This window comes from Onychomys torridus, chromosome 6 (assembly GCF_903995425.1).
Source record: "Onychomys torridus chromosome 6, mOncTor1.1, whole genome shotgun sequence".
Lineage (NCBI taxonomy): Eukaryota > Metazoa > Chordata > Mammalia > Rodentia > Cricetidae > Onychomys > Onychomys torridus.
This window is the reverse complement of record NC_050448.1, coordinates 42,444,781-42,472,221: the sequence shown is the minus strand read 5'-3', so window position 1 is coordinate 42,472,221 and position 27,441 is coordinate 42,444,781. Positions and strand designations below refer to the sequence as shown.

Here is a 27,441-nt window from a genome sequence, read left to right as displayed (position 1 = left end):
CTGTGGAGGTAGGCTTTGAAGGCTCATATATGCTCAAGATACCACCCAGTGTCTCAATTGGCTTCCTTTTGCTGGCAAGATGTAGAACTCTCAGCTAATCGCCAGTGCTATGCCTTCCTGCATGTCTCACCATGATGACAATGGACTGAGTCTCTGAACTGTAAGTGAGCCACCACAATTAAATGTTTTCCTTTATAAGAGTTTCCGTGGTCATGGTGTCTCTTCACAGCAATAGAAGCCCTAACTAAGACATCCTGCAAAATAAAGTTCCATTCTGGGTCCTTTAGCACTGTGTTGGGACCTGATGATCCTATGATAGTCAAAAGGACTGAGCAGTGTTGATAGTATTGGTACCTAGAATTTGTCTTCTAAACTTAAATGAGCTTTAGAATTACTGGGGGGTATATTTAAAATCCAGATTCTCAGACAATGGAGGTATCTGAAAATGCTACCTAAAAGTCCATTTTATCTTATAAATATAGCCAGGTGATTCATGGGATGGATTTGTCCTAGGATCCCATTCAATCTCCATCTCCTTGAGACATGTACATCCACATTCAACATTTCATTTTGACCCGGCCATCACTCAAGCAATAGACTAGAGCTTTGAAATTGGTATGTAGTATAGTAAGACTTTTCCTTTTTTTTTTCAAACATGCCTAGTTCAAAATGCTTCTCTGGCTTCCATAGAACTATTCTTGTAGAGCCAACAGAGACTAGTTTTCAGTAGTTGTCTTAGTTTCAATTCCTGTGCTTGTGATAAAATCCCTTGACAAAAGCAACTTAGGGGAGAAGAGATTTATTTGGCTCACAATTCCAGGTTCAAGTCACTCCCTCTAGGGAATCCAAGATGTCAAGAACTTGAAGCTGCTGATCACACATCCACAGCCAAGAGCAGAAAGCAGTAAATTACCCACAAACATCCTAATGCTCAGCTTGCTCTCTCTCATTCAGTCTAGGGCCGACCCTATGAAACTGTGCTGCCCACACAGGGTCTTCTCAAGTTCATTAACCCAAATAAGAAAAATCTCTCACAAGCGTGCCCACAGCCTAGCCTAATCTAGACAGTTCGTCAAGACTCTTCCCAGGTGATTCTAGATTATGAAGTTGATGATTAAATGATCACATTAGCTTTGGGAAAAAGTCAAGCCCGGCTGATGTAGTAACAGCTGACTTGGCATAGACAGGGAGGTGCTCGGCAAAGCCCTCTGTAAGGCTAAGGTCTAAAGCCGGAGAGGAGAAATGTGATGACATAACTCTGTGATGTCAGTTAGGGTATTCACCAACATGATCTCTGGGGCAAGCCAGTTCAATGCAGGCATCCTCTCCACTAATTCTAGTAGTCCAAGTTGGGGTCATCCCTAGGGATTCCTGGATCTTCCCTAGTACCCAGTTTCTCTCTATCCCCATAATGGCTCCCTCTATCATGCTATCTATTTCACTGCTTTCCCACTCCATCCCTGTTCCATCTCTACCATCCTGCTCCCTTATGTTTGCATCCTCCATCCCCTACCCTCCATTGCCCACCTTTCATCCCCAGTTTACTCATGGAGATCTCATCTATTTCCCTTCTCAGGGCAGTCCATCCATGCGTCCCATTTTAGGTCTTCCTTGTTAGCTAGCTTCTCTGGAGCTGTGGGTTGTAGTCTGGTTATCCTTTGCTTTACATCTAGTATCCACTTATGAGTGAGTACATACATACCATGTTTGTCCTTCTGAGTCTGGGTTACCTCACTCAGGATGATGATGGAAGCAGATGCAGAGATCCACAGCCAGGCACCAGGCAGAGCTCCAGAAGTCCAGTTGGGGAGAGCAAGTGCATCAAGATCGTAATAGGGAAACCTGCAGAGACGACCCAACCAAACTAGTGGGAACTCATGAAAGTTGGATCAGCAGCCATGGGAGCCTGCATAGGATTGGGCTGGGCCCTCTGCATGGCAAGACAGTTGTGCAGCTTGATCTGCTTGGGGAGCCCTCTGGTGGTAGGATCAGAATCCATCCCTGATAGATGGATTTTTGGAGCCCACTACCTATGATGGGACACATTGTGCAGCCTTGAGGCGGGGGGTGGGGGTGGGGGGTGTCGGGGGTGGGGGTGGGGTGGGGGGGAAGGAGAGGCTTGGACTTGCCTCTACTGGATGTGACTCCTCATGGGAGGCCTTTGCCTTCTTGTTGGAGGGAGTGGGGGTGGGTTGAGAGGGGGAGGCTGGGAGGTGGGAAAAGGGAAGAGGGAAGAGGGGGATCTTCTGTTGGTGTGTAAAATGAATGGAAAAATTTCTTAATAAATAAATTTTAAAAAAAAGCCAGAGAGGAGGAATTCACAACTAGCTGGGAGGTAGAAGACTCAGGGAGCTATATGCAGATGAGACATACATGTACCCCAACAGGCAACCAGACACTGGTAGGCACATCAGTGACACTGGCACACACAGAGACAGGCAGGTTTGTGAAGGTGCTCACTTCTGACTTCCCGTGTATATAAAAGAGACATTCTGCCAGAAATTGTTATGTGACAGATTATATCACTGCTTGGTCCAGGTTCCCCTGACATCTAGTGACAGCCATCATTAACTGGCTCATCGACTCCTAGTCCCCTGGATATCCAGCATCAGTCATGTTTTAGTGACTCATATCAGTTTTCACGTCATTGCCATGCCATCTAAACTTTAATTAGCCCTTTCAAGTCCTTATATTTCCTATATTCACCCCTAACTATGGATCTGTTGGCAACTGGTAGCTGCTAGGGAAGGAAGTCTCACTAATTACTGAGGATGTTCCACTAGTAGGCTTCCATGCTCATGTGTTGTGGAATATTATTTTAAGAGGCGTTACTTTTGTTAATGCTGCATTTGTTTCACTCTGTGAAGCTATGCTACTTTGCCTGTCTAAAACACCTGATGGTCTAATGAAGAACTGGCCAATAGCAAGGCAGGAGAAAGGACAAGCGGGGCTGGCAGGCGGAGAGAATGCACAGAGGGAGAAATCTATGGGAGGAAGGAAGAAGGAGCCAGAGAAGGGGGAGATCATCAGGGGCCAGCCACCCAGCCACACAGCCACCCAGCCACACAGCCAGCCACAGGGTAAGATTTACAGAGGTAAGGAAAAAGGAAAAGCCCAAAGACAAAAGATAGATGGGATAATTTAATCTAAGGAAAGCTGGCTCGAAACTAAACCAAACTAAGGCCAGGCATTCGTAAGTAATGATAAGCTTCCATGTGTGATTTATTTGGGAGCTGGGTGGCAGGCCCCCTAAAATAAAAAAAGAGCAAAACCAAACAACAACACTCATGTATGAATGGGTAGCACTAATTGAACTTAATGCGTTATTGGGGAACGAAGATGACATGAACTTGGGAAGGGGACATGTTAGGAGAGATTTAATTGGGGAATTGGAGGGTATTAGGAGATGAATTACATTTCATTGTATCCAACTCCTTTCTACTTTGTTGACTGCAACACACTTCTCTCTCTTGGGCTCATTCCACACCCAGTCTGAACTTTTTTTTTGGGCAGGTATTCTACAACTCTGGCATCTCCAACATCTTGGGGTCTCTAAGACAATCTAGGCTTCACCTTCACAGCTTTATGCACAGGCCTCTCTGGACCTCTATGCAGGGACAACCTTGATATACACCTGGCTCCAGCAGCTTTCCTTAGTTGAGGAGGGAAATTCCATAATCCCTTTCTTATATCCTTGACTCTAAAGCCAGAACCACATGGGTGTTACTGCCAAGTTCTAATGCTCACTGGGTTTAGAACATGACCTCCCTGTACAAATACATTTTCATTAGCTTTCTGTTTTTGATGGCTTCCTTCACTGCCTAAGCTTGGCTGTCCAGGAACTTGCTCAAAGGGCCAAGCTGGCCTTGAACTCAGAACTCAGAGATCTGCCTGCCTCTGTGTCTGGAGTGCTGGGATTAAAGGTGTGCGTCACCAAGCCCAGCACTAAGCTTTTCTTTAATTCCTTTTTTCAGGTTGGAAGCTTAGCTGGATGGGGTCTTGCCCTAAGCTCACCACTCCCTTTATTCCATTTAGCATCAGGTTTTTCTTTAAATTTTTTTATCCCCTTGAACACTGGACTTACACTTCTGGTGATTTTCAAACTGTCCCTTTTGTATTTTTCCTTGTTCCATCTTAAACATACTATCCTCCAGCCTCATTCTCCTGAGTAACTGGAAATATAGGCATAAGCCATTACATCAAATAAACATGCTCCTTATTCCTTATTGCTGTTTTTTCTTTATCCCACTCCCAATTTTATTGCTAGTGTTTACATAATTTATCTCATCATTTCTATGAAGTAATAATGATATTTATTAATTATGTTTCTGTTGCTGTGTTAAAAGACCATGAACAAGATAATTTATAGAACAGTTTATTTGGGCTTATGGTTTTGGAGGGATGAGAGTCCACCATGTCAGAGAAGTAGCAGGTATGGCAGCTGGAGTAGCATTGGGAGACATCACTTGAGCTATAGAAGCACAATTTAGAGAGAACAAACTGGAAGTGGTTCGAGTCTTTAAGCTCTCAAAGCCCAGTGACATACTTCCCAAGCAAGACCACATCTTCTAAGCCTCCCACATAGTCCACCAACTGGGGACCAAGTATTTTGATACATGAGCCTATTGGGGACATTCTTATTTAAACTACCACATTTACCATCCCTTAATATGCAAAGCTGGGCTTTGTATGCTATAGAACACTAGTAAACCCCTCTTTCCTCCAGGAAGTCAGATATTGGAGTAATGACTGCTATAGAAACTGGCCAGTTAGTGGCCTAGACAGCTCTTGAAAGTGGACGTTTTATGTGGTGTAATGGAAGGAATGCCATTGTGGTTCTCAAGAGACCTGATTCCAGCCTCTGTCACTGTCATTTCTTGGCTTCATGATGTCAGAAAAGTTCTATACTGTTTAGAGTTTGTTTCTTCTGTTCCTCATAGCGGGCAATTATTGACCTCTACTACTATCATAGAGGTTTTATTAGGAATAAGTGAGCTAATACATCACTCTGGGTTCATAGGAGAGTTCTGAGAACCTTAAACCAACCTGTAAACATATCAGATGCTCAGGCCTGTCCCAATAGAGTCTAATTTGATTGGCATGTGTTGGGGGCCTGTGCTTAATGCATTTAAGAATGTCTTTCTGTGATTTTTGTATGCAGCAAGTTTGAGAAACGTGTAAGCTTTGTTAGATGATAGTGTTCTTTATATGCAAGGCCAATTCTTTATCATGGCATGAGAATTTTGATCTCAACTATCCAGAACTATGTCATGTCACCTAACGGGTGGAACAGGGTCTGTGGTTCTTTTAAAAAATACCATATATTAAAAATGACATTGTGGGTTGGGGATTTAGCTCAGTGGTAGAGTGCTTGCCTAGCAAGCGCAAGGCCCTGGGTTCAATCCTCAGCTCAAAAAAAAAAGAAAGAAAAAGAAAAAAATCATATTGTAGGGTCACTTCTGATCTTATATTCAAATGGAAAACTCTTTACATGTTAATTGGAACTAAATGTAATGTTTTATAATCTTTATTTTTTCCCATGGAAACACATTAAATAAAACCAACAACATTATATTGTACTGAATTCTGATTAGTATTTCATTTACTTCTCAGGGCTAAAGACCGTGTGACAGGACAATTGTTGCATATAAAATAAACCCAATTAAGAAGCAAAATGTTAGGTGGAAGTTTTCCATAAAGGAAACAAAAAAGGTTATGCCATTTTAAGATTTACTTACTAATTCCTTTCTTTGACCTAAATTTCAAACTTATTTATCTACTCGCAGTATGCACATAAGGCTTGCAGACAGATTCTACAATATTATTGATGGCCAATTAGTTTATAAAAGGCTTTAGAGTAATCTTATCTTCTCCATAGCAGTGATTAGGCCAAGTTATTTGGCGGCAGCGAGGGGGTGGGCGATCAGTGAACTTCACATGGTTTGCTATTCACTAGGAAGACTTTTCCCTTGAGCTGAGTTTGCTCATGGTTGTGAGCACAGATAATCCTAGGCTGTTTGACTTGAAGACCTGTTAGTGACAGGGGGTAGCTCTCAAAAGAAAGCGATTTCCTGTGAGTTATATTTCATATATAAAACTCGTTTTGGAAATTCAATCTTTACTAAGACACTCAGATAGCACCCCCCCCCCCCCGACACCTCCTACCCCCGTAACCATTCTAAAAGCTTTTCAGAAACCCTGGAGCTTTGATGGAAAGAAAATAATATTTACACAAAGAGCTCAGCTGTTTTATAAGAAAATGCTCTTTTAGATTCAAGAAAGGCTACTCCATGACCTTCTGGAAAATTACATAGGCAGTTAGTGACAGAGCTGGAAAGAGGGCTCCTCTTCCCTTCCGCTGACAATCTTTCCTGTGGGCAGCTGCATGCCTGTGAACTCCATCACCCAGTGCCTACCAGACCAGAACAGGGTCATGGTTTGTGCTGAGGATTCAACAAATAAGCCTCCTACATTTGCAATGATTTTAGGAAATCTTCCTTTCTTCCCTTTTCAGGATGCTGCCTGCATTATTTGGGATGTCTTTGCATGGAAATGAAATTGTTTTCAGCAGCTAATCCCTTTCAGTGACTGAGATTTATTCTAATCTGTGAAACTTGGCAAGAATACAACCCCTTTTCATGTGCTTTTTGGCTGAAAAGGTTCTCCTACAAAAGACCTGGGATTTTTGTTGTTATTGTTTATTTTCTATTTGCCTGCTAATGTGGTTTGGTGGTCAGCTTATCAGAACAGGAGTGAGGTTTGGTCATGACCTTGTGTGTGCAAATCTGCCTGAAGGTGGCCGCTAGAATGGAAGTGACTTTGCTTTTTGGCAAAGGACCCACATAAAAAATACATTTAAGCATATAAACATGAAAATGTGCAGAGCAGTAGACATGTGTAGACTTCTTTCTGGGCATGTGCATAAATACATATTTACTTTTCTCTCACCTTCCTATTCTTACTGACTTTATTTTAATTTTAAATATGTAGGATACTAATCGAGAATCACTTCTTTTCACTTGGATTCCCTTGCTTACAGACAGCTAATGGGTTCCATTGTTTTATTTTGTTTCTTATTTTTAGCTTAAGCTTATTGTGTTTCTCTCTTCTAACAATGAGTTGGTAACTATACAACTATAACTATACACATACTCGCTCCTGTGTGTGTTTTAGGGTCTCATATTACCCAAGCTGGCTTCAGATTCCCTGTGTAGCTGAGAATGACCTTGACTTCCTAAACCTTTTGCCTGTCTTCCAAGTACTGAGTTTGTAGACTGTGCCAACATACTCAACTTAGATAACTGTATATATTTTGTATTTCTATTTTTTTTTGGGGGGGGGCGGTTTCGAGACAGGGTTTCTCTGTGTAGTTTTGGTACCTGTCCTGGATCTCACTCTGTAGACCAAGCTGGCCTTGAACTCACAGAGATTATTAGCCTGGTACTGCCACCTGGCATAGTTCTATTTTTTTTCTTTCACCAAGTTAACATACATTGCATCTTTTCATGTTCTCTTATTTATATCTCCTAGAGGTTACTTCATACCAGTTCACAGTGAGTCTTATACTTACACAGTGCTCTATAATGTACATGTTATTTATCCAAACATCTCCTTATTCAGGATCATTTTACCCTAAGTGCCAATGGAAGACTTTAATATCATCTTGATGCCATGGAGGAAAGACCAAAAGATAAGACATAACATCATCATCATAAGTACCTTGGAAACATTATGCTAAGTGAAAGAAGCCAGTCACTAGTAAAGATGACATGACTTTGTGTGTAAAATATATAGGAAGGAATGACATCTAGAGACAAACCAGGGTAGTGGTTGTCAGTGTATGAAAATGGGAAATGACTATAATGGTCTGAGGTTTCTTCCTGGGATGACAGAATGTTTTAAAATTATATTGTTTCCAGGCATGTTGGTACACACCTTTAATCCTAGCACTTAGGAGGCAGAGGCATGTGGATCTCTTGAGTTTGAGACCAGCTTGGTCTACATAGGGACCTGTTTCAGCCAGACAGGGTTACATGGTAAGATCTTGTCTCAAAAAACAAACAAACAAACAAACAAACAAACAAACAAACAAACAAACAAAAAACCAGAATAGAAGTATCACGTTCTGGATTAATAAATGTCATTGAATGACATATTTAAGGCAGGCCAATTTTATTACATATGCTATACCCCAATACAACTCTTAGCTGTCATGTATCATTGAAATTCTCAAAACTCTTCTTCCTAATGATAAACTTTCATAAATATATTAATATTATGTATGTAAATATTTACTTGTTACTACTTTATGTGTATAATACATGTGAGTGTAGGCACATGTGTGCCACAATTTACAGCTGGAGGTCAGAAGACTTTGGGGAGTCAGTTTATTCATTCAAGAATTTTGGGATCAGACTTAGGTCACCATGCTTCTGCAACAAGCACTTTAAAAATATTTTAAATGTATTGTTTGATAACTTCATACATGTACATAATGTATCATGATCATATTCAACCTCTAATCTCCTCTCCAATTTTCCTGTAGGACTTCCCCACCAACATATCTCTCTTCCAACTTTGTCTTTAAAAAAATTGTCGTCATCATTATTATTGTTATTTTCACCCACCTAACCAATTAGTGCTGCCCATGGGTGGAGGATCATCCCTTGGGGCACGGGCAGCCTGCCAATACCCCCCTAAAACAGCAACTCCTCTGGTCTCAGTAGTCATCAGTTGCCATAGCTTTTCAGCTTCTCCTTGGTAGTCCCCCTCTTTTATCCACGCTGGAATTTTTTCACTGGCATTATCTCATGCAAGTCACCATTGCTGGGAGTTCATGAGTGCAGCAACTGTGTCATGTCCAGAAGACAACTTTTCATTGCACACCTACCCATCCTCTTACTCTTACATTATTTCTGCCTCCTTTTCTCTGAGCCTTGGGGTCAGGTTGGTAGATATAGATCCACAGCTGAACACTCTGAGTCATTTATTCTCAACCTTTGACTAGTTATGAGTTTCTCATTAATGAATACCCAGTGTAATAAATTTCTCTGACCAAGGTTGAAAGCAGCACAAGTCTATGGATAGAAACAGAAATATTTAGAAGGCAGTTTGACAACATGACTATTTTGCAAAACCATAGTAGCCCCCTCCCCCTACAAGCTGAGGTCATAGGCCTAACCAGGGGTTTTGACCATGTGTAGTGGGTAGCTGTTCTAGCTTTGACCTGGAAGTACTAACCCTAGTGAGGCTTCCGGTAACTCTCAACGCCTACCTATGGCCGGACCCTGAGGCGAGGAGGCCAAGACAGGAGCCTTTAAGACCTGAGATTCAGATATGCTGGCTCTCTTGGTTCCTGGTGATCCTGGATGCTGGTTGTAGACCGAGCAGAGTTCTCCAGAGAACACTGCTAGACTGCACTTCACCTCTCCCAGATCCTGTAACCTATCCCTTTACTTGTTGTAAGTTACCCCAAAATAAATCTCCCTTTTAATATGTGGAGTTGCCTTAATAAATCCTCCAATAGCCATGTTTATGGTCTCCAGTGTTATTTCCTTCATGCGGATTAGCATTCAAATCTAGCCAAGACAACCATTGGTTAGCTCCATGAACAGTCTTACCACAGTTGTATCTGTAATTGCATCTTGCATTGCAGGTCCAAGTTGTAGTATGAAGGATCAAGTGCTAGGTAAGATAGGTGATGTCTTTCTCTCCTCCATATCCTACATAGCATCTTCCAGTGCTATAAAAGCTAGCCCGCAGGGAGAATTTCCTGGCTAGTTTCAGACCAATTTCTCTGTATCCTAAAACCTAATTGCATGGTGTCTTCAGTGTTGTTTTGGGTGCCTCTGGGACCCATCTGACCAATAACTACTAAAAAGTAACCCATTCCTGGCACTGAGACTTTTCATTTAACAGTCCATGCCTCTGAGAGCAGCATTGTTCACCCATGTGGGGTGCCACTGTTCAAACTGCTTTTAAATATGTTCTTCATTAGCTTACAAACTAGTGAGTTTTCATAAGGCTTCTTTATACAGCTTTAGGTTTGGTTAATCTTCTTCTCATTCCTTCTTTACCCCACTCCCTTCGTTCCTTTTTTTAAACTTTTAGTGCCTGGTATCCCTCTGTATTTTTTCATAATATGTTCAACCATCTCTTCTTATTATATATTTTTAGTTGAGTTGCAAGATCACAGGTTCCCACATAGCTTTTTCGTCTATACTTCATTTTGTTAGCTCTACCCTTACCCATCATTCCACTGAGCAAGTGCTTTTAACAACTAAGCCACCTCACTAGTGTGTTACTTCAGTGCACAAATCACAAATGGATTAATTTTTAAAGTAATGTTCTTATTCTTTGAGAAATTTATACAGTGAACTTTGATCATGTCCATCCCCTTCCCCCAACTCCTCCCACCACCGTAACACATTGAGACAAATTTGTCCTGGCCTACTATTCTTGGGTACAGGGCCTGCCCTGGGGTGTGGTTAACATACCAGAGGGCACATCATTACAGAAAACTAGTTTTCCCTTTCCTGGCAGCTATCAGATACCAATGGCCTCCTCCTCTTGGATTTTTGTCTGACTTAATCTTGTGCAGGTGTTGTGCATGTTGTCATGATCACTGTGAGTTCATATGTGCAACTTCTCTGTTGTGTCTGCTAAACACTATTTCCTTGACGTCATTCTCCATAGTTGGCTCTTACAGACTTCCTACCTCCTCTTTCATGAATGTCTCTAAGCCATGGAGTGATGTAGACATCATAAGTGGAATTTTCATTGTGGTTTAAGACAGAGTCTTACTATGAGGCCCAAGCTAGCCTCAAACTCAAAATTCCTCTACCTCCTGGTTGCTGGAATTATAGGCATGCACTACTTCATCTGATTAGAAGTAGTATCTATCTATCTATCTATCTATCTATCTATCTATCTATCTATCTGTCTTTTTAATCACTCATTTATATATATATATATTTGTTTCTTCTGCTGTGGGATTTAGAGAACTGACTACCCTTAAGGAAATTTTGTATATTTTAAACTAATTGTTCTGTCAAGGATTTATTTAATGCTTTAAAAGATTATTATGCTTTTCATTTTATAGCCAAGACTTTGTTATGAGTTTTAAAACTCTTAATTATGTAATAAAGTTAAGATAGTCCTCAACTCATCTGTTCTGCTCTTTAAATATTTATGCAACTGGTAGGCAGCCATTAAAATGATAATTATAAAGTCTGTAGAAACATGGGAAGCTGGTTTATGATTCAAATGCAAAAGCAGAGTGCCAAACTACCATGGTTTCAATGAGAGTAGCAATTTATGCATATGGAGTTTAGCAAATAAGAACTGTGTTTGGTGCAAAGGGGCTGTGGGCATTTCTTTCAGCATCTGTTGCTGGGTTTTCTTCAAACAAACTTGTTTTCTAAACATACTAAAGCTTTACTGTATAGGTTCAGAGAGATTTTTTCCATATATTGATAACTGCCTCAATTTATAGTCTGATTTTGTAGGTATTTGTGGGGAAATCTCGAGCACTGGAAATGTACTCAGTGAGGCAGCAGACCTTGTTTACTTGCAGTAAAGTCTTTAGTAGTCCCTTCCCTTCCCTTCCCTTCCCTTCCCTTCCCTTCCCTTCCCTTCCCTTCCCTTCCCTTCCCTCCCCTCCCCTCCCCTCCCCTCCCTTCCCCTCCCCTCCCCTCCATTCCCTTCCCTTCCCCTCTCTCACCTCCCAACTCTCCCCCTCCACCCCCTCTTCCCTTTTCTCTTTCTGTTTCTCTTTAAAGATCTACTTTATTTTTATTTACGTGTATGTGTAAGCCACATGTATTCATGTGCCTTCGGAGACCAGAGAAGGGTATTAGATCCCTTGGTATTGGAGTTATGGATAGTTGTGACCTGGGTGCTAGGATCCAAACTTGGGTGCACTTGAAGAACAAGCATCAAGTACTCTTAACCCTTGAGCCACTTTTTTTTTTTTCCTGAGACAGCGTTTCTCTGTGTAGCTTTGCGCCTTTCCTGGGACTCACTTGGTAGCCCAGGCTGGCCTCGAACTCACAAGAGATCTGCCTGGCTCTGCCTCTCGAGTGCTGGGATTAAAGGTCTGTGCCACCACCTGGCCAAGTAAGATCTTTTAAACCCTCTTTCAGTTCTTTACCAATCTTTCATGAGTGGAGACTGACTTTTATGGAGGGTGGTAACTGTTGTATGCATCTGTACTAAAAGCAGAACGTGAAGATTGGCATATTCTAATATATAAGTAATTTTGGTAGGACTGGGGGGAATATTTTGCCTTCATCCTTGGTAATTTTCTCTCACTACATTGTGTTACAAGTCATGATCGAATGTTTCTTATTTGCTTAGCTTTGCACCTGTGAAATATTTTGTACTGTCAGGTTTGGGGAAAAGAGAGTGGACTGCATGTCTCTTAAGACTTCCCTGGCTTGTTCCTTCCATTTAATTTTAACCAAATCATTTTTCTGTTGATAGGGAACAACTAGGGAGGCAGCATAAAGCAGATGCACAAGCAATTTAACTCTTATTAAGTTATTCAGGCTCTGATGGACAAGTACTTTGTAATCACATGTGTATGTCCACTGCAGCAGGGGACATGTCGCCTTAGCTCATGAAATACCCAAGACTGAGTAGGTAGATAAATGCAGAGCTAAATGAACATTTGATATATTGTGCCAATACACCCCTCACTGAGAGACAAAGTTCAACTTTCAAAAATATTGGTTTTGTCTGAGTGATACTCGCTCACTGAATCTGCTCTTGAATCCACATGCCTTTCCTGTTAAAGTGCTGAGATGGCACAGCCACACCCACCCCTTTCAGGAAGGGAGAAGGAAAGAAGGGGCAATGTCTTAGCTTTGTCTTGCTGTAGTGAGAGTCAAATATTCTCAAAAGGTGTGGGGGTCAATTTAACTAACAGGCAACAATCAATCAGTCTATGGTTGATTGGCCTTTGCTTTAGGCCTGTGGCAAGGCAGCAGCACATCATGGCAGGCATGTGCAGCAGAGCCAAACCTGTGCACATCACAAGCCATGGAGTGCAAAGGAAGAGATGGAGACCTACAGACCTCTTTAGGGCCGTGTCCTCAATGGCCCGCTAGGCCTTACCTTTTGTAAGTTCCACCGGTCCCCCAATAGTTGCTAGAGGCTGGCAGCCAAGGCTTTAACATATGTGTCCCCCTCACCTGTGTGTGTGTGTGTGTGTGTGTGTGTGTGTGTGTGTGTGTGTGTGTGTGTAACTTAGCTAAACAATAACAAGTAAGTGGAATGCAGACAATAGTGGACACTGAGTCATATGCAAAGGCAATCCTCACTGCCAGGTGTGTGGATGATACAGTAATTCAAATTTTCACTCTGGTTTAAATAATGCATTTTCTATCTCTAGGGAGACAGACTTCTGAATTGAATTATGTCTGAATCTGGCTAATTCTTTGCACAAAAATAGCTGATGAATGTTCCCAGGAAATCAAAATCTGCCACCATCCCGGACCCCTGCAGCCCCCTCTTACTAGCGTGTGGAGGGCCTTTTCTACCAAGTGTCCTCTGCCAAAAGTTGAGTACCTTGGAGTCAACTTTCCTGCCCCTGTGTCTTCATTGATCTTGCCAAGACTGCACTTCCCAGCAGGCAAGCCTACCCTACTTTTCTCTGGCTTGCACAGTGTTGCTCTTTTAATTCTGATTTGACCTTTTGTGTTTAAAGACTTTAAAGATAGGTGATTTTGTCTTAGCTCAGCTACTGTAACAAACTATCATAGACTAAGTGATTTAACCATAGACGCTTATGTTTTACAGTGCCCAGGCTGCAAAATCCAAGATGAACTGACTTGGGGGAATTTTGTGTGGCTTTTCCTTGGGGGATGTGAATAGATATCCATCTGTCCCATGTAGAGCATGGACAACAGAGAAAGGCACACTTCCAGCCAACTCTATCTTGGTACATTCATTGAGGTTCCTTTCAGGAGCATCAGTGACTCAAGGGTCCTGATTCACTGAAAAAGATGCCCAGAAGGACACATGGAAGCAGTTATCACTAGATCTCCCAGAACAGCATGCAGGCCACTCCAACCAATAGTCTTCTCTTTCTACACACGTGCATTACCTGGGGGGACCGGCAGCCTTGTGGGTCTAGTAAGCTACCTTAACTTACAAGTCTCCCTCTAGTAAAGAAATGCTTCCATACAGGAAATAAATTACACACCAGGGCTCTTTTCCTGGCTCGCTATCAGGCTCTTTTCTTATCATTGTCTCCTTTATATGGCAAAGAGAAAGGAATAGGATGGTGAGTTTTAGGATTCTGCCCTCAATCCAGCTATGCCCAGTTCCGGGTCTTGTGTCTTACATCATCAGTGTGCGCTGGTGACTATGTACAAGCCTTGATAGCCAGATGCAGACCCCACCATCTCTCACTGCTCTCTGCTCTCTCTCTGCTCTGCTCCCCCCGCCACCATCTTTCTCTCTCACTAGGCCTGGTCCCCTGCCCCCCTTTCCCCTCCTAATAAAGCTCTGGAAACTAACACTGGGTTCGGTCGTGACCGTGACCTTTCCACGCAATAACCAGCGCCACCACCAGCGCTGTTTATCATCCTGTCAGTGAGGAGGGATGGAATGAGGGAAAGCAGGAGAACTCCTCTTGGAAGAACACAGATTTCATTACTCCCAAGACCTCATCTGCCCAGTGGTCTCTCAAAGGCCCCATCTCTACGCACCCTCATGTTGGGGTTAGGACAAGACATTTGCCTGTCCAATAGACGTTCTGTGTGTTGTGTTTATAATGTGCCAGGCAGTGTTTCAGTGTCGTTCACACACACACACCAGCCCGTTCAGTCCTCATCGTAATTTGAGAGGGAAATGTTATGAGAATACATCCTACAGAGAAGAGGGCATGGGGCTCTTGAGCCGCTTGCTGAAGTCAGATGAGTTCTCAGAGCTGCGATGCAATTCATCTTAGGGCAGATGCCACTGATGTTCTTAACCGCAGTTCTAGGAAACATTAATAAACATCTTCCTAATGGTTCGTAATTGGTAACATTGGGTTGAAACCAAAGACTCTTCCTCCTTTGCTTCATTTCATGATAGCCCTGTCCTCAGGATAGCCCTGTCGTCAGGATCGGCATTTGCTCTGGGAGCCTCATGGACATGATCTGTGGCCACTGCCACCGCTGTCAGTGAACTTCTCAGACGCCGTCCTCAGAGTTTGGGTTGGTTGCTTTGACTTGATGGCTTTGTCTTGATTCTCTGAAATGTTCACTTCTGTGGTCCCTTTAATTTCCGGTATTAAGTGGTCAATATGTGATCCAAGGTAAAATTCAAGAGGACCAGCCAAAGATGGCTGGCATGCTAGAAACATTCCCAGCCAGGGATGCACCACTGTCTCTCTGATCAAAGCCAAAGGGTGCTTTGGTGCCTCGCCTTCCACCCTCTGGCACATCCTTTCCACACTACCCCAGTCACCTGGCCAAATAAGTAGGAAGCGTACAGAGCAGGAGCCAAAATGTGCGTGCTTCAGCCAACACCCATCCTCACAAACTTTCTGAAGTCCCCAGTGCTAAGGCACTTTTACCCGTGACTTTAAGCTGGAGCATGTTCACAAGTTAAAAGCTGATGTTACATGTTCCGATAATTTGTAAATATTTCCTTATACCTGAAATGTCATCATGCAGCCTTCTTTTGAACAGGTTTCATCATTGTGCGCTGTGAAGTAGCTTACAATGTATAACCACAGCCAGAAGAACACACATACGTATTGAAAAATAAATCAAATCATTGCATACAAGTAAGCAAGGTGTTTGCTGCAACAGGGTTGGGAGGCAGCAGGATTGGCTTTTGGTTTCCTAACAAGAAAAATACCCCATCATAAAAGAACACTTGATTTTGGGGATGCCAGATAGCTACAGTTAGGTAACATGTTAAATAAATGAATGTATTTTATCAGTGCAGATTTCATTGCATTTCCCAGTTCTAACACAGGTGGGTACAGAAATGCTATGAAAACTTTTTAACAGAAGTTTTTTTCTGTATAACTTGAATTTTAATATTTCTATAAAATATGAATTTTAAATATGTGTATCTTTTATTCAGATGCCAGGTGTGATGTAAATGTTGTAACTTAGGTGTGTGTTGATAGTGGATCCTGAATGGAACTGGCTTCTTACTGAGAGGAATATAATTCTGCTTGAGGGCTTAAATATAAACTCAGGTCATGCAGTGTGTGCAATATCCAGCTAAACACTAGAAATAAAAATTGTTTTGGCTAGGTAAAAACAAAATTGAGCTCTTTAGCTTTCATTGGCACAAGGGATGGAACTTGATGGCTTAATGACTTCTGTGACCCCTACCTCCCATTTTGTGTTTTGCTTTATGGTGTGCTGTTAACTTTCTTTGTTTTCCTTTTCTTTTTCGTCTTCTCTTTCTCATCCCTTCGTCTATCCTATCCTCTTTTTGGGGAGGGATCTAATTCAGGGCCTTACATATCCAAGTGTTATAGGAAAATATTCTGTATTGAGGTATATCTCCATGTCCAGCTTTCATAAGCAACATTTCTGTTACTTCATCTCCTCTTACTATCAAATCCCCTAACTGTAATTTTGTGTGATTCTTTCTTGGTTCCATTAGGTTAAAGTGGGTGTGTTGATGTTACCTTTAATGGACATCCTGTGCGTGCAGCCTAAGCTGTTGAATCAAATCATTTTTTTCCCAGTAAAGACTCCCTGCTCCCCACCCCTAGGAGCTCAGATTTGATGTTGCTGAGGTTACTTATCAGTTAAAAAATCTGCCACTGACAGCATCTGTTTGATAAGGCAGGAATTCAGCTAGATATGTCAAGTACTCTGTTTCTGACTGATACAATGAAAAGGAGTGTTTGGAAGAATATTGGAAAACTTGTAGAAGTCAGGGCATGATGTAGTCCCCTGTCATTCTTAGAGCAAGAAACATGACAGCTGTGGCATCTTGGGGAGACCAGTGGGGCATCCTGTAGAGCTCAGTTGTTGAAATGACCAAAGCCATTTCAGTCAATCATCCACTCGAGGTTCTTCTGAAGAAGTCCATTTGCTCTAAGCCTAAGTCAGGTGCCTGTTCCTGGACAGGATGATTGACAGGCCACCAAAGATGCACAAAATCTGTGAGAGTGTTTCTAAAGGAAAAGGAAGACAGCCATCCTGAGTCAGGGGAAGTGGGTTAACAGATGTCTGCTGACAGGGAAATTGATCTCAAGGCATACTAGGTGTAAATAAGAGCTTGAAGGTCCACAGTAAGTGGTTTGAATATTACCTAAATTAAATTACTAAGTTATTCCTCTAGATGGAAAGAATCTCAGCAGCCTAACTGCACTAATAATTGTGAAAACTTTTTTCTTGATTACATAAAACATGTATTCAACTTTCCAAACACACAAAAATATAACATGAATGCACATGGAATCATCATCCAACCTTAACCGCTGGCCTTGGACCAATGCTGTTTCTTTTGGTTGCATTTTAGAGCCCCTTTAGAGGTGCTTTATATAGCTAGTTGAATAAAAACTCACAAGATTTTCTGTTTGAAAACTTCCTTTAAAAATATACATTCAGGTGTCAGTCCATCATTAGTCCTATACAAACAAACAACAAAACATAGCTTTGTGCAACAGCAATACATTTTTTGCCCAGAAATAGAATTTGTGTATTTTTTTTAAGAGCTAGGGTTTTAGCTTAATGGCAGAGAGTTCATTTAACATACATAAGGCCCTTGCCCAGAAAATGGTAGCAACAACCATAATTCTTATCCAAACCCAGTGCAGTGGCTCATATGTATAATCCCAGCACTCAGGAGACTGAGGTAAGAGGGTTGTTGTTAGTTTAAGGCTACCATGAAGCTACACAGGGAGTCCCAGGACAACCTAGGCTACAATGTGCAACTCTTGTCCCCAAAACCAAAAAATTTACTTTTATCATAAAGTTTTTTTTTTAAATTTTTATTTGTTTATTTTTTTAATGGTTCCTTAACAAGTCTGTTTTCAGGTTACCTCTGCCAAACATGCCGTCTGATCCTTGGGGTCTCAGAATGAATCAGAAGTTCTTTTGACTGTAAACTTTGCATGCCAGCATGCACTTGTATTGTGCGCAGCTGAATGTGCTCCGATCTCTTGCAGTTGAAAGATGCATGAGTGTAATGCAGTCCGGGACACAGATGGTCAAACTGAAGCGTGGCACCAAAGGGCTCGTTCGCCTCTTTTACCTGGATGAGCACCGGACCCGCCTCCGATGGCGACCCTCTCGGAAGAGTGAAAAGGCAAAAAGTAAAACCACCCATTGATTTCTTTGCTTTCATTGGCACAGTACTGCATGGATAATAACATGGGAAGTGCTGAGTAGGTTCTGTGGACTCTTGGTATCTGTGGAACTGTCCCACTTTTACAAGTTTGGGGTCAGCTGATCATAAAACAATAAATGATCTTTGGGGAATGGAAATCCATGATCCAAGGCTTTCTTGTCCATAAATGTTGCAAATGCTAATATTTCCCCTATGTTGGAGATACTCTGTGCTTTACTTTTAATTGGGATACCAGGTTTCATAGCTTGAGACTTTTTCCTATAAAAGGTAAGGGATAATATAAATCCATTGGACTTGAAAGTCTATTGTATCCTCCAAGCAATCAAATAGTCTATGAATTAACAACAGTGTTTAAATGGTTAAAGTTTATTCTCCCATCTTTACTATCTGTGTTACCAGGATTACTCTAGAGGAACAGAACAAGTAGATGGATAGCTACTTGGGTAGACATAGGTAGATGAGATTTATAAGGGGAAATGACTCATGTGTTTACAGTGGTTAAGTAGTGCCATGGTGTATGTGCCCAGTGCCTGCTGAAGAACCATAGAAATCAGCAATATGGCTCAGCCTAAGTCTCAGGGCCTGCAGCCAGGGGAGGGGATAGATAGTGTGACTCTAAGTTCTAAGATGAAGGCCTGAGTTCCCTGGGTACTGTAGATTTAAGTCCATGAAGTTTTCATATCACTAGACGGAAGATGAATATCCCGGCCCTAGGAGGGAGAAAATTCATTTTTATCTTCTACCTTTTTGCTTTGTCTGGGATGTTAGCTGATTTGATACTTACCACTTCTATTGGGTGAGGATGACTCTTTCTTATTCAGGGCATTTATTCAAATACTGATTTCTTTTATACTAACTCTCCTAGACATACTCAGCAATGATGTTGTCCCTGGTATCTGGGCATCTCTTTAACAAGCATATTGGCCTGTAACTCTTATACATACCTTCTAGATTTAACACCAAGTTCATATTAGATTTCCCTTTAATAGCTCTCATGAGCTCATTTCTTTCTGTTTCATGTTAATGTCATTGGTTGAAAATCTCTTTACTCTTAACAAAAAACTCGGGGCCAAGCAGCAGATATTCTGTTTCTTATTCTGTTCCCTGTGTTGTTTTTGACTCTGTCCCTGGTGCTGATATTGCAATCAAGACAACAGTAACATGACTTCTGAGCCACACAATAACAATGAAGAAATAGATAGGGGCTCCCTCTTTCTCCTCCTCCTCCTCCTCTTCCTCCTCCTCCTCCTCCTCTTCCTCCTCTCAGTGGCTAAGATTTGCCGGAAATTTTCCTGTGGTTGAACGTCAGCTGATTTCCCTGTGAGTCATGCTGGGAATGACTTGATACCAAAGCACAACCAGAACCCAGACTGTGAGGCAGACTGAGGTGTGGGTAGACAGCAGTCAGTAGGAAATTGAACATTCCAGATTTTTTCTTTAAAATACACATGCAGAATGGACAAAAATTAGTACTTCTCTGGTGTAGTCCTTAAGTGTCTTTCTGTTACACTCTCTGAATAATGTTTTCTGCCTGTTGATCTCTCAAGACCTAGCCTGTATCTGTCTACCTCTCCAACTTCATCTCCCACTAGTCTGTCTTCTGAACATTTCAGAACAGCATCCTGGCAGTGGGCCTTGGTTTCTGTCTATTCCTCTCCTCCTCCTTCCCACTTTTCCAAGCCACATTGTCCCTACATTTCACCTGTGAGTCACATTTCACACTAAACTGTTCTGCTGCATTTCATGGTCATCTTAAATATTTTGCAAAACAACATTCAATTCTTTTTGTGCACATTTCTTTACACAAATATGTAAGTTAAACCTGAAATATTTATTAGCCACCTTTTCTACTAGTCTTCCTGTCCTGATAGGCACCTCTGTTTCTTTCCTAAATCTCAACACACTATGAATGATTACCTTTGGGGAAGGCATTGTCAAGAATACCTCCCAAAGGTAAATCCTTTGAAGCCGGTTTTGTGCATTTGGTCTCAAAAAAGCACTACTTATAGACAATGATTTTTTCTTTAAAATGCTTTAAATGATATTGCATTTGTTTCTTAATCACTACAGGTAAATGTCTTCACCTGCCATATAACTATATGACTTACTTCCCTTACAGTACTTATTGACTCCATCTACAAAGTCACTGAAGGCAGGCAGTCTGAAATCTTCCACAGGCAGGCTGAGGGGAACTTTGATCCCAGTTGCTGCTTCACCATCTACCATGGCAACCACATGGAGTCCCTGGACCTCATTACTTCCAACCCAGAGGAGGCACGCACCTGGATCACAGGCCTCAAATATCTCATGGCTGGCATCAGTGATGAAGACTCCCTTGCCAAGAGGCAGAGGACCCATGACCAATATCCTTCCTAGAACTTTTGAGTTTTATGCTTGTGTGTGCCCCAGTGTGCACGTGTGTGTGTGTGTGTGTGTGTGTGTGTGTGTGTGTGTGTGTGTGTGTGTATGTGTGTGTGTACATGTTCACAAAGTGAGGATTAAAATGAACTTTGCTTCTTCCCATGATTGTGAGGTCTGAAGCATCTCTCCTTGCTGTCTGTCTTTCTGTCTCTTCTGTCCTCTGTCCTTTTTGCTCTCTTCCCCAGGGCGTGAATAAATAAAACCAAAGAGACAGAAACACGTGTGAACTCAGGAGCAGAATTCTGAAGAAACTGTATCTAGCGCCATAATCAGAGAGGTCCCCTATTAGACATGATTGCATTTTTATAATGAGGTGTTCATGAGCTGTAATTGGGGAGCACTAATTTGGATTATAGGAAATCTTATCATGTCATAAATTCAGTTGAATTTAACAAATAAATCTTGGGTTCTAATTAATGTCACGCACTCCATGTGCCTCTCAGCTTTTTTCTCCTTTTGAACTTACAGCATGGACACTGACTGGTTAACACTGCAGAGGGAGGAAGGGATTTTCTTCTTTCCATGCTTGCCCTCTCTAAAGTGATTGAGAAACCAGTCTCCATTTTGATTAAATCTATCTTCTTTTCATAACTCCCCACTCCCTCCTCAAACTTCATGTACTCTTTTTTTTTTTTTTTTTTTAAATTCACTGAGCCCATTTGGTGATGCTACTAAGTGTAGAGCTACCCACTGGTACATGGGCAGCTTCTCGGGGCCGCATCTGAAGAAATCTAACTCTCTCTCCTCCCACAGCCATCAGTTAACAATAGCTCTTTAGTTTGTATTGGACTTTGTGAGTCCTTCATCATTTGTGCTTGCATTTTGGCTTCTTGATCTTGCATAGGACTTGTGACTCAGTCAGAGCCATTGTGAATTCATGTGTGTAATGGCCCTGCCATGTTTTCCATGTCTGGAAAACACTGTTTCACAATAGTCATTTACTATCTCTGGCTCTTAAAATCTTTCCACTCCCTCTTCTGAAATGAGAGTGGAGGCTTGGGGGAAGAGGATGTGACGTAGTCGTCCTATTTAAAGCTGAGTATTCCATATTCTCTGTACTTTTACCAGTTGTTAGTGTCTGTACTAATAGATATCTACTGCAAAAAGAAGCTTCTCTGATAAGGGTTGAAAGGTGCACTCATGTATAAAGACAAGTATCTAGAAATATCATTAATAACCATGTCCATTTAGCAGAATGATAGTACTAGTTTCTTCTCTAGGGAAGCCATAGGTTCTTGACCCAGTTAACAGTACCAAGCATGAATTTCTTCTTGTAGAATGGGTCTTAAATCCTGTCAGAAAGCAGTTGGCTGTTCTCTAAACATTCATGTCATTGTAGCCTCAATGAAACAAACATTCATGTCATTATAGCCTCAATGAATGTATTTTGCCATCCTTCTGATACTTGATGAAACCTATTCCTGTGGTCCTGCCCTGCTGATGAGATACATAATTAATGCGCTTGATCTGAAGACAGTTTCCTGCTGGGGTAGAGTTGATCACGTTCTGTGGTTTTTTGGACCCCAGTTCTCTGCCAGTGAAGTGAGGGTATTTGGCTAGTCCAGGTCTATGGTTTCTTTCTTCATGCCTTCAATGGTCTTAAAGTATATGTGTCATGTCTTTGTAAGGGAGCATGTTACATCCGGGTGTCATTCTCCTTCTCACCACCACCATGGCCGCCGCCACCGCCGCCACCACCACCACCATATGCAGAAGTGAGGAGAAATTTATACTCATTGGTGTGTAGACCCACACATAGGATACTGTTGAAGTAGAATGGAACAGTTAGCCCAGGAAGGGATTTGAACAGTGTGAAGGCTGAGCAGAAGAGCCACAGTGCTTTCATCTCTATTCACAGCAAGCAGATGAGCACAGGTGGGATTCTTGAATGAGTCAAAACATGGGGCTAACTATTTCTGCCTCCATCTATTGGCTGACACTTGGTAAAAACAGAATAAATAAGAAAAACTCAAGTAAGCAACAGGGTTCAACACTTTGTGGTGCAAGCATCCAAAGCCATGTTGATGGGCTTTTTGTAAAGATGGGCTTTCTCACAGTGAGATCTCTGAGATAGGCATTTTCAGGGTACGGTTAATTCAGTGGCTCTGCGACGTCATCAGAGACCCAGTGTCCTAACATGCGGGCTTGGTCCCTCGGCTGGCTGGCCACCTCTTGGTCAAAGGTGATGTAGTATCTTCAGGTGGCTGTGCCAAACACACTCCTGCCCAGGGGAGCAGCGTTGCATCTTACAAATGAGACAGAGAAGAAAAAAAGAAGGCCTTTCTAGAAGTCCTTCCAGAGATAACCTCTCCTCATGGATGAGAATTCTTATTGCAGACCTGTTCCTGCTTGAAGACTGCCATGATGCTTTGCTAACATGAGGTATATAGTGCTATTTGTCATATTAAAAGGTAAATCTGAGCACTGAAAAAGAGTCAATTTGTTTAAAATCATAGTAATTTTTACATTTAATGTAATATAGAATGACTATAATTTTTTCAAAGCAGACAGACTTAAAGGATCTTATACAAATGCCTTATACGTTTTTACATCAGAAATAAGAGAGCACATGAGTTTTCACATTTATTTTGTACTTAGCCTATAGTGATGCGTTGGCTTAAAGTACATGAAAGAAAATCCAGCCTCACACAGACAGGATATGAGATTTGGGGACTGTGTCATCAGAAACATGTAGGCATGCACTCTGAGGATGGCTGAATTAAGTCCAATATTTCTCTCTTTCCCTTCAGTGTCCACCATTAGAACATGTGACTCTTGGGTATGTTAATATAGTTGAGGTTCTGTGTGAAACACGGAAAAACAGTGGTCACTGAGGAGAACAATCAGTTCTGGAAGTTTTGTTTGGTACCCAGTTAATTAGGACCCACTCAAATATGCCAGAGCCTTTGGCCCACAGGCCAGAGTCATGATTCTTGACATACTGGTAAGAGGTGGGCACAGACTGAGGCGTCCTCTTCTTGCTTTGTTGGTCACAGGGTGTTTCTGTTTTCTTTAAGCTTAATGCATTTATGTTTACTGTCCCTTGAAAGTATTTGTAATAGAATTAGTCAGTGTGAAGGTTAAGACATTTCATATTTTGGACACAGGTGATCTGGGAATGGAGTGTGCCTGAGCACTCCACATGGGAGCAATTTTATAAGACACTTGGTTGATGTTTATGCCAATAAGGGAAGGAAAAGAGAAGAAGAAATTAATAATAGATAGTAAGAAAAATAGTGAAAAGTGGGTTGAGGTAGGGAACCATTCGTCAGAACTGCCAAGGTTTTAAATAATATACTGGCATTAATTTTTTTTACATTTATTTTCTTGTGTGTATGCATGCGCACATGACTGTGCATGTTCATGCTAAGGTGAGAGTATGGAGGGCAGAGGACAGCCTTTGGGAGTTAGTTCTCTCCTACCATGTGGCTTGCAGGGATCGGACTGAAGTCATCAAAGGCTGACAACAAGGATCTTTCCCCATTGAGTTCTCTCTCCAGTTCCAGATGACATTCTTCACTGGACATGTGTTTAATTAATCAGGGAGAAAGGATGGAGGATGTTCATGATTAGACTTTACTTAGGAGTTAAATCTTCTTGAATAAATAATGAGGATAAAGAATCTTAAGTGGCCCAAGGAGAAAACACATCTACACAAGACATGAATTCTTTTGGCATTGTGGTGGGCCAGGTAGTGTGCAGGTTTGGGTGGGTTCTACCCTTTTGTCTCATTGTATCTGTAGGATGTCGGTGCTGGTAATGCTGGTGCCTGCTCAGTGGAGGGTGTGGAGAGCAAAGGGATTGATGTAAGCACCACCCACCACATAGCAAACACTTCCTTAATAGGCCGCTTGCTGCTGCAGTGGTGAAGGTTGCCAAATCTCTTCCGTCTTCCTTTGGGTAGACGAACTCTGAAATCTCAGTGCCCCCATCCTATGCCAAGATGATGGTGGTGGTGGTGTATAGCCTCAGCATTTACTCCATCAACCTGTCATTCTCTGTTTCCTCCACTCGCTCTGTCCTGACACTGGGAGGAAGTTGTCATTTGTGGGCATCCCCTGGCCTGTACTGTAAGTTAGAACTTCATTCTTTCGGGCCTAAGGAGAAATGGAGCTCACTGCCTGGCTTTGTCCAGGATCATGAGCTAAGAATGGGTTTTAATTTAAATGGTTGAAAAAAGTCAAAAGAACAATAACATTTTTATTTAGAGTTTTATCTTCATTGTGCACAAGCAAAGTATGACTGGCACACAGCTGTGCATGTTCCCGCTGCTGTTCATCAGGCTGCTGTCCCATGCATGGGGAGGCTGTAGCTGAGATGAGTCCTCTGCCAAGACTGAAAGGTTAACTGCCAGCCACTTTACAGAAACTTTGCCCGCTCTTACCCCTATGTGAAATAATACCACATAATTTCATATCCTCCTATGGTTTTGTCATAGAAAACACCAACTATAACATTTATTTCCTTTTTCCTCTGTAGAATGCTTCCTCTTCTTAATGTTGTTGTTGTGTGTAGTAATGAACCATCAGCTCAGGGGGGTTCTGGATACCCACATCTTGGTAATAAAGCACAGCTTGAAGATACCAGGAACCTTTCAACTGCTTTTCTATGTGTACTGCTACTGGAAATAGTGGGTTTTCCTTTCATAGAATGTGGAAATTGCAAGTGAGCTCAGGGTTATCTATCATATGTAGTGATAAAGGAGGAATCCAGACCAGAAAGCAGCCTTATAGGCAGGAAACATAGATGCTAGATCAGGTTGTAAGACTCTTGGAATTGAGATGAGACTTCATTCTCTTGCCTATTCTGACCAGAGACTTTCTCTTTTTCCTAGCAATAACTAGAGGGTTTACTTCTTAAAATAGGAGAGTAAGAGTCAGAAAAGAGAGTTGAGCTCTTGATTGGGAGAATGATGAAAGCAAAAACATACTAAGTGAGAGGGCATAGGAGAACATAAAGCCTAGACTGGTTATGTTTGACATTTTATCATAATGAGATCCTTGAGCAGAAAGCTCTAACACCAGACTATTCCTGCTGTGTGCCATCTGTGTCCACAAATGAGGACCTCTAACCCTTTGTGTATGAACAAAATTAGTGTTAGCATGGCTGCATTATTGAGAAGATGAAGTCAGGACACAAGAAAAGGATAATATATGAAGTCATAGAGAAATACTTGTGATGTTGTCAGTGGAGGCTAGGATGATGTCCTTTACAGAGAAATTGGAACCAGTGATGTAGCTGTCCTCCTTACAGCTGGTGGAATACAGTGCTTTTCAACAATAAGCTTAATAGTTAATTTAGATTAGGTCGGGAGAGTGTTTGAATTAAACCTTCCAGCATCCTAGTCTGACTCTGGTTTTGCAGTAGAGGGTGCCATCCCTGTGCACCCCCTTCATCAGAGCCTGTGCATTGCAGGGTCTCCTCAAGAGCATTCCTTCTGATTCCATGCTGCTGATAGTGTCCTTGTGACATTCAGTGAGAGAGCGGTTCTTACTTTTAAGCAAACTTTTCTTTGACCTTTCTGCACATGGGTGAAGCAGACCTTTGAGGAGGCTGATAAGAATGGCGACGGCTTATTGAATATTGAAGAGATTCATCAGTTGATGCATAAACTAAATGTCAATCTGCCCCGAAGAAAAGTCAGGCAAATGTTTCAGGTATGTGTTCACAGTTGTGTTGGCCTTTTGTAAAACGTAGTGACTACTGATGTAATTAGGCCCATTAAAACCATTTATTTTGTTAGAAGTTGGCATTACTTGCTCTGTACTGTTTTCATTTTTCTTTGATAAAGAGAGACATGATGGCCGGGCGGTGGTGGCGCACGCCTTTTATCCCAGCACTCGGGATGCAGAGCCAGGCAGATCTCTGAATTCGAGGCCAGCCTGGGCTACCAAATGAGTTCCAGGAAAAGGCGCAAAGCTACACAGAGAAACCCTGTCTTGAAAACCGAGAGAGAGAGAGAGAGAGAGAGAGAGAGAGAGAGAGAGAGAGAGAGAGTCATTATGTGTCATTAAAGGAAAAATTCTTCATCAACTTAAGGAGCATTCAGTTTCATCCCTCAAATACTTCTTTGTTGTTGCTGTTTTTGGAGAGCAATAAGCACTTTTCCTGACACTCCAACAATGAACTTGATCAAATCCTTCTTAGAGGAAGAAAATACTTCATCTGCGTGCTGCAGGGTTGGGGGGCTGTTGTGGGGGTTAGAATAAAGACCGTGCAATTAGAGAAAAACAGCACTGTCAGGAGCCCCCTGACGGAGATCCTGGGTTGAAATTTACTCTGCAGTATCCAGCTGGGTTGTGCTTGAAAGTGAGCATTGTTGGGCAAAGACCAGACTGCACTGTTAGTAATGAGCAAGAATTAAATTACAAAATGGTAATTATTTGTAGATAAATCATATATAGTCCATGTTTTTAAAGACTTCTCCTTCTATGTGACTAGGTCTCTATCTTAGACACATAATAAGCATAGAAAGAGAAAGTGTTTTATGTTTGGGGCTTTTGTTCTCTCACCTCCTGCTGTTCCCACCAGAGCAAGGACGTCAACAACAGGGCCATGTGTTCCAATCTCAAATGGAAGACAGAGGCTGGCTCCCTTCTCTGACCCTCAAGGTGGTCCTGCTGAGGAAATACTCCTGGTTAGGGATGGTTTGTACTGAGGGTTTTTGGTTCTACTGCACTGGAGAACAACATGAGCAAAAAG

The 27,441-nt window shown here is 41.9% G+C and overlaps 1 protein-coding gene across 5 annotated transcripts in view; it reads left to right on the top strand.

Moving 5' to 3' along the window:
• Positions 1–27,441, top strand: part of Plch1 (phospholipase C eta 1) — a 217,072-nt gene that overhangs the window by 110,960 nt on the left and 78,671 nt on the right. For all 5 annotated transcript variants that reach the window (XM_036190617.1, XM_036190614.1, XM_036190613.1 and 2 more), the window contains exons 3-5: positions 18,137–18,283; positions 20,438–20,681; positions 26,267–26,396. In XM_036190617.1, the coding sequence (XP_036046510.1) occupies positions 18,137–18,283; positions 20,438–20,681; positions 26,267–26,396 (521 nt within the window). The remainder of the gene's footprint in view (positions 1–18,136; positions 18,284–20,437; positions 20,682–26,266; positions 26,397–27,441) is intronic.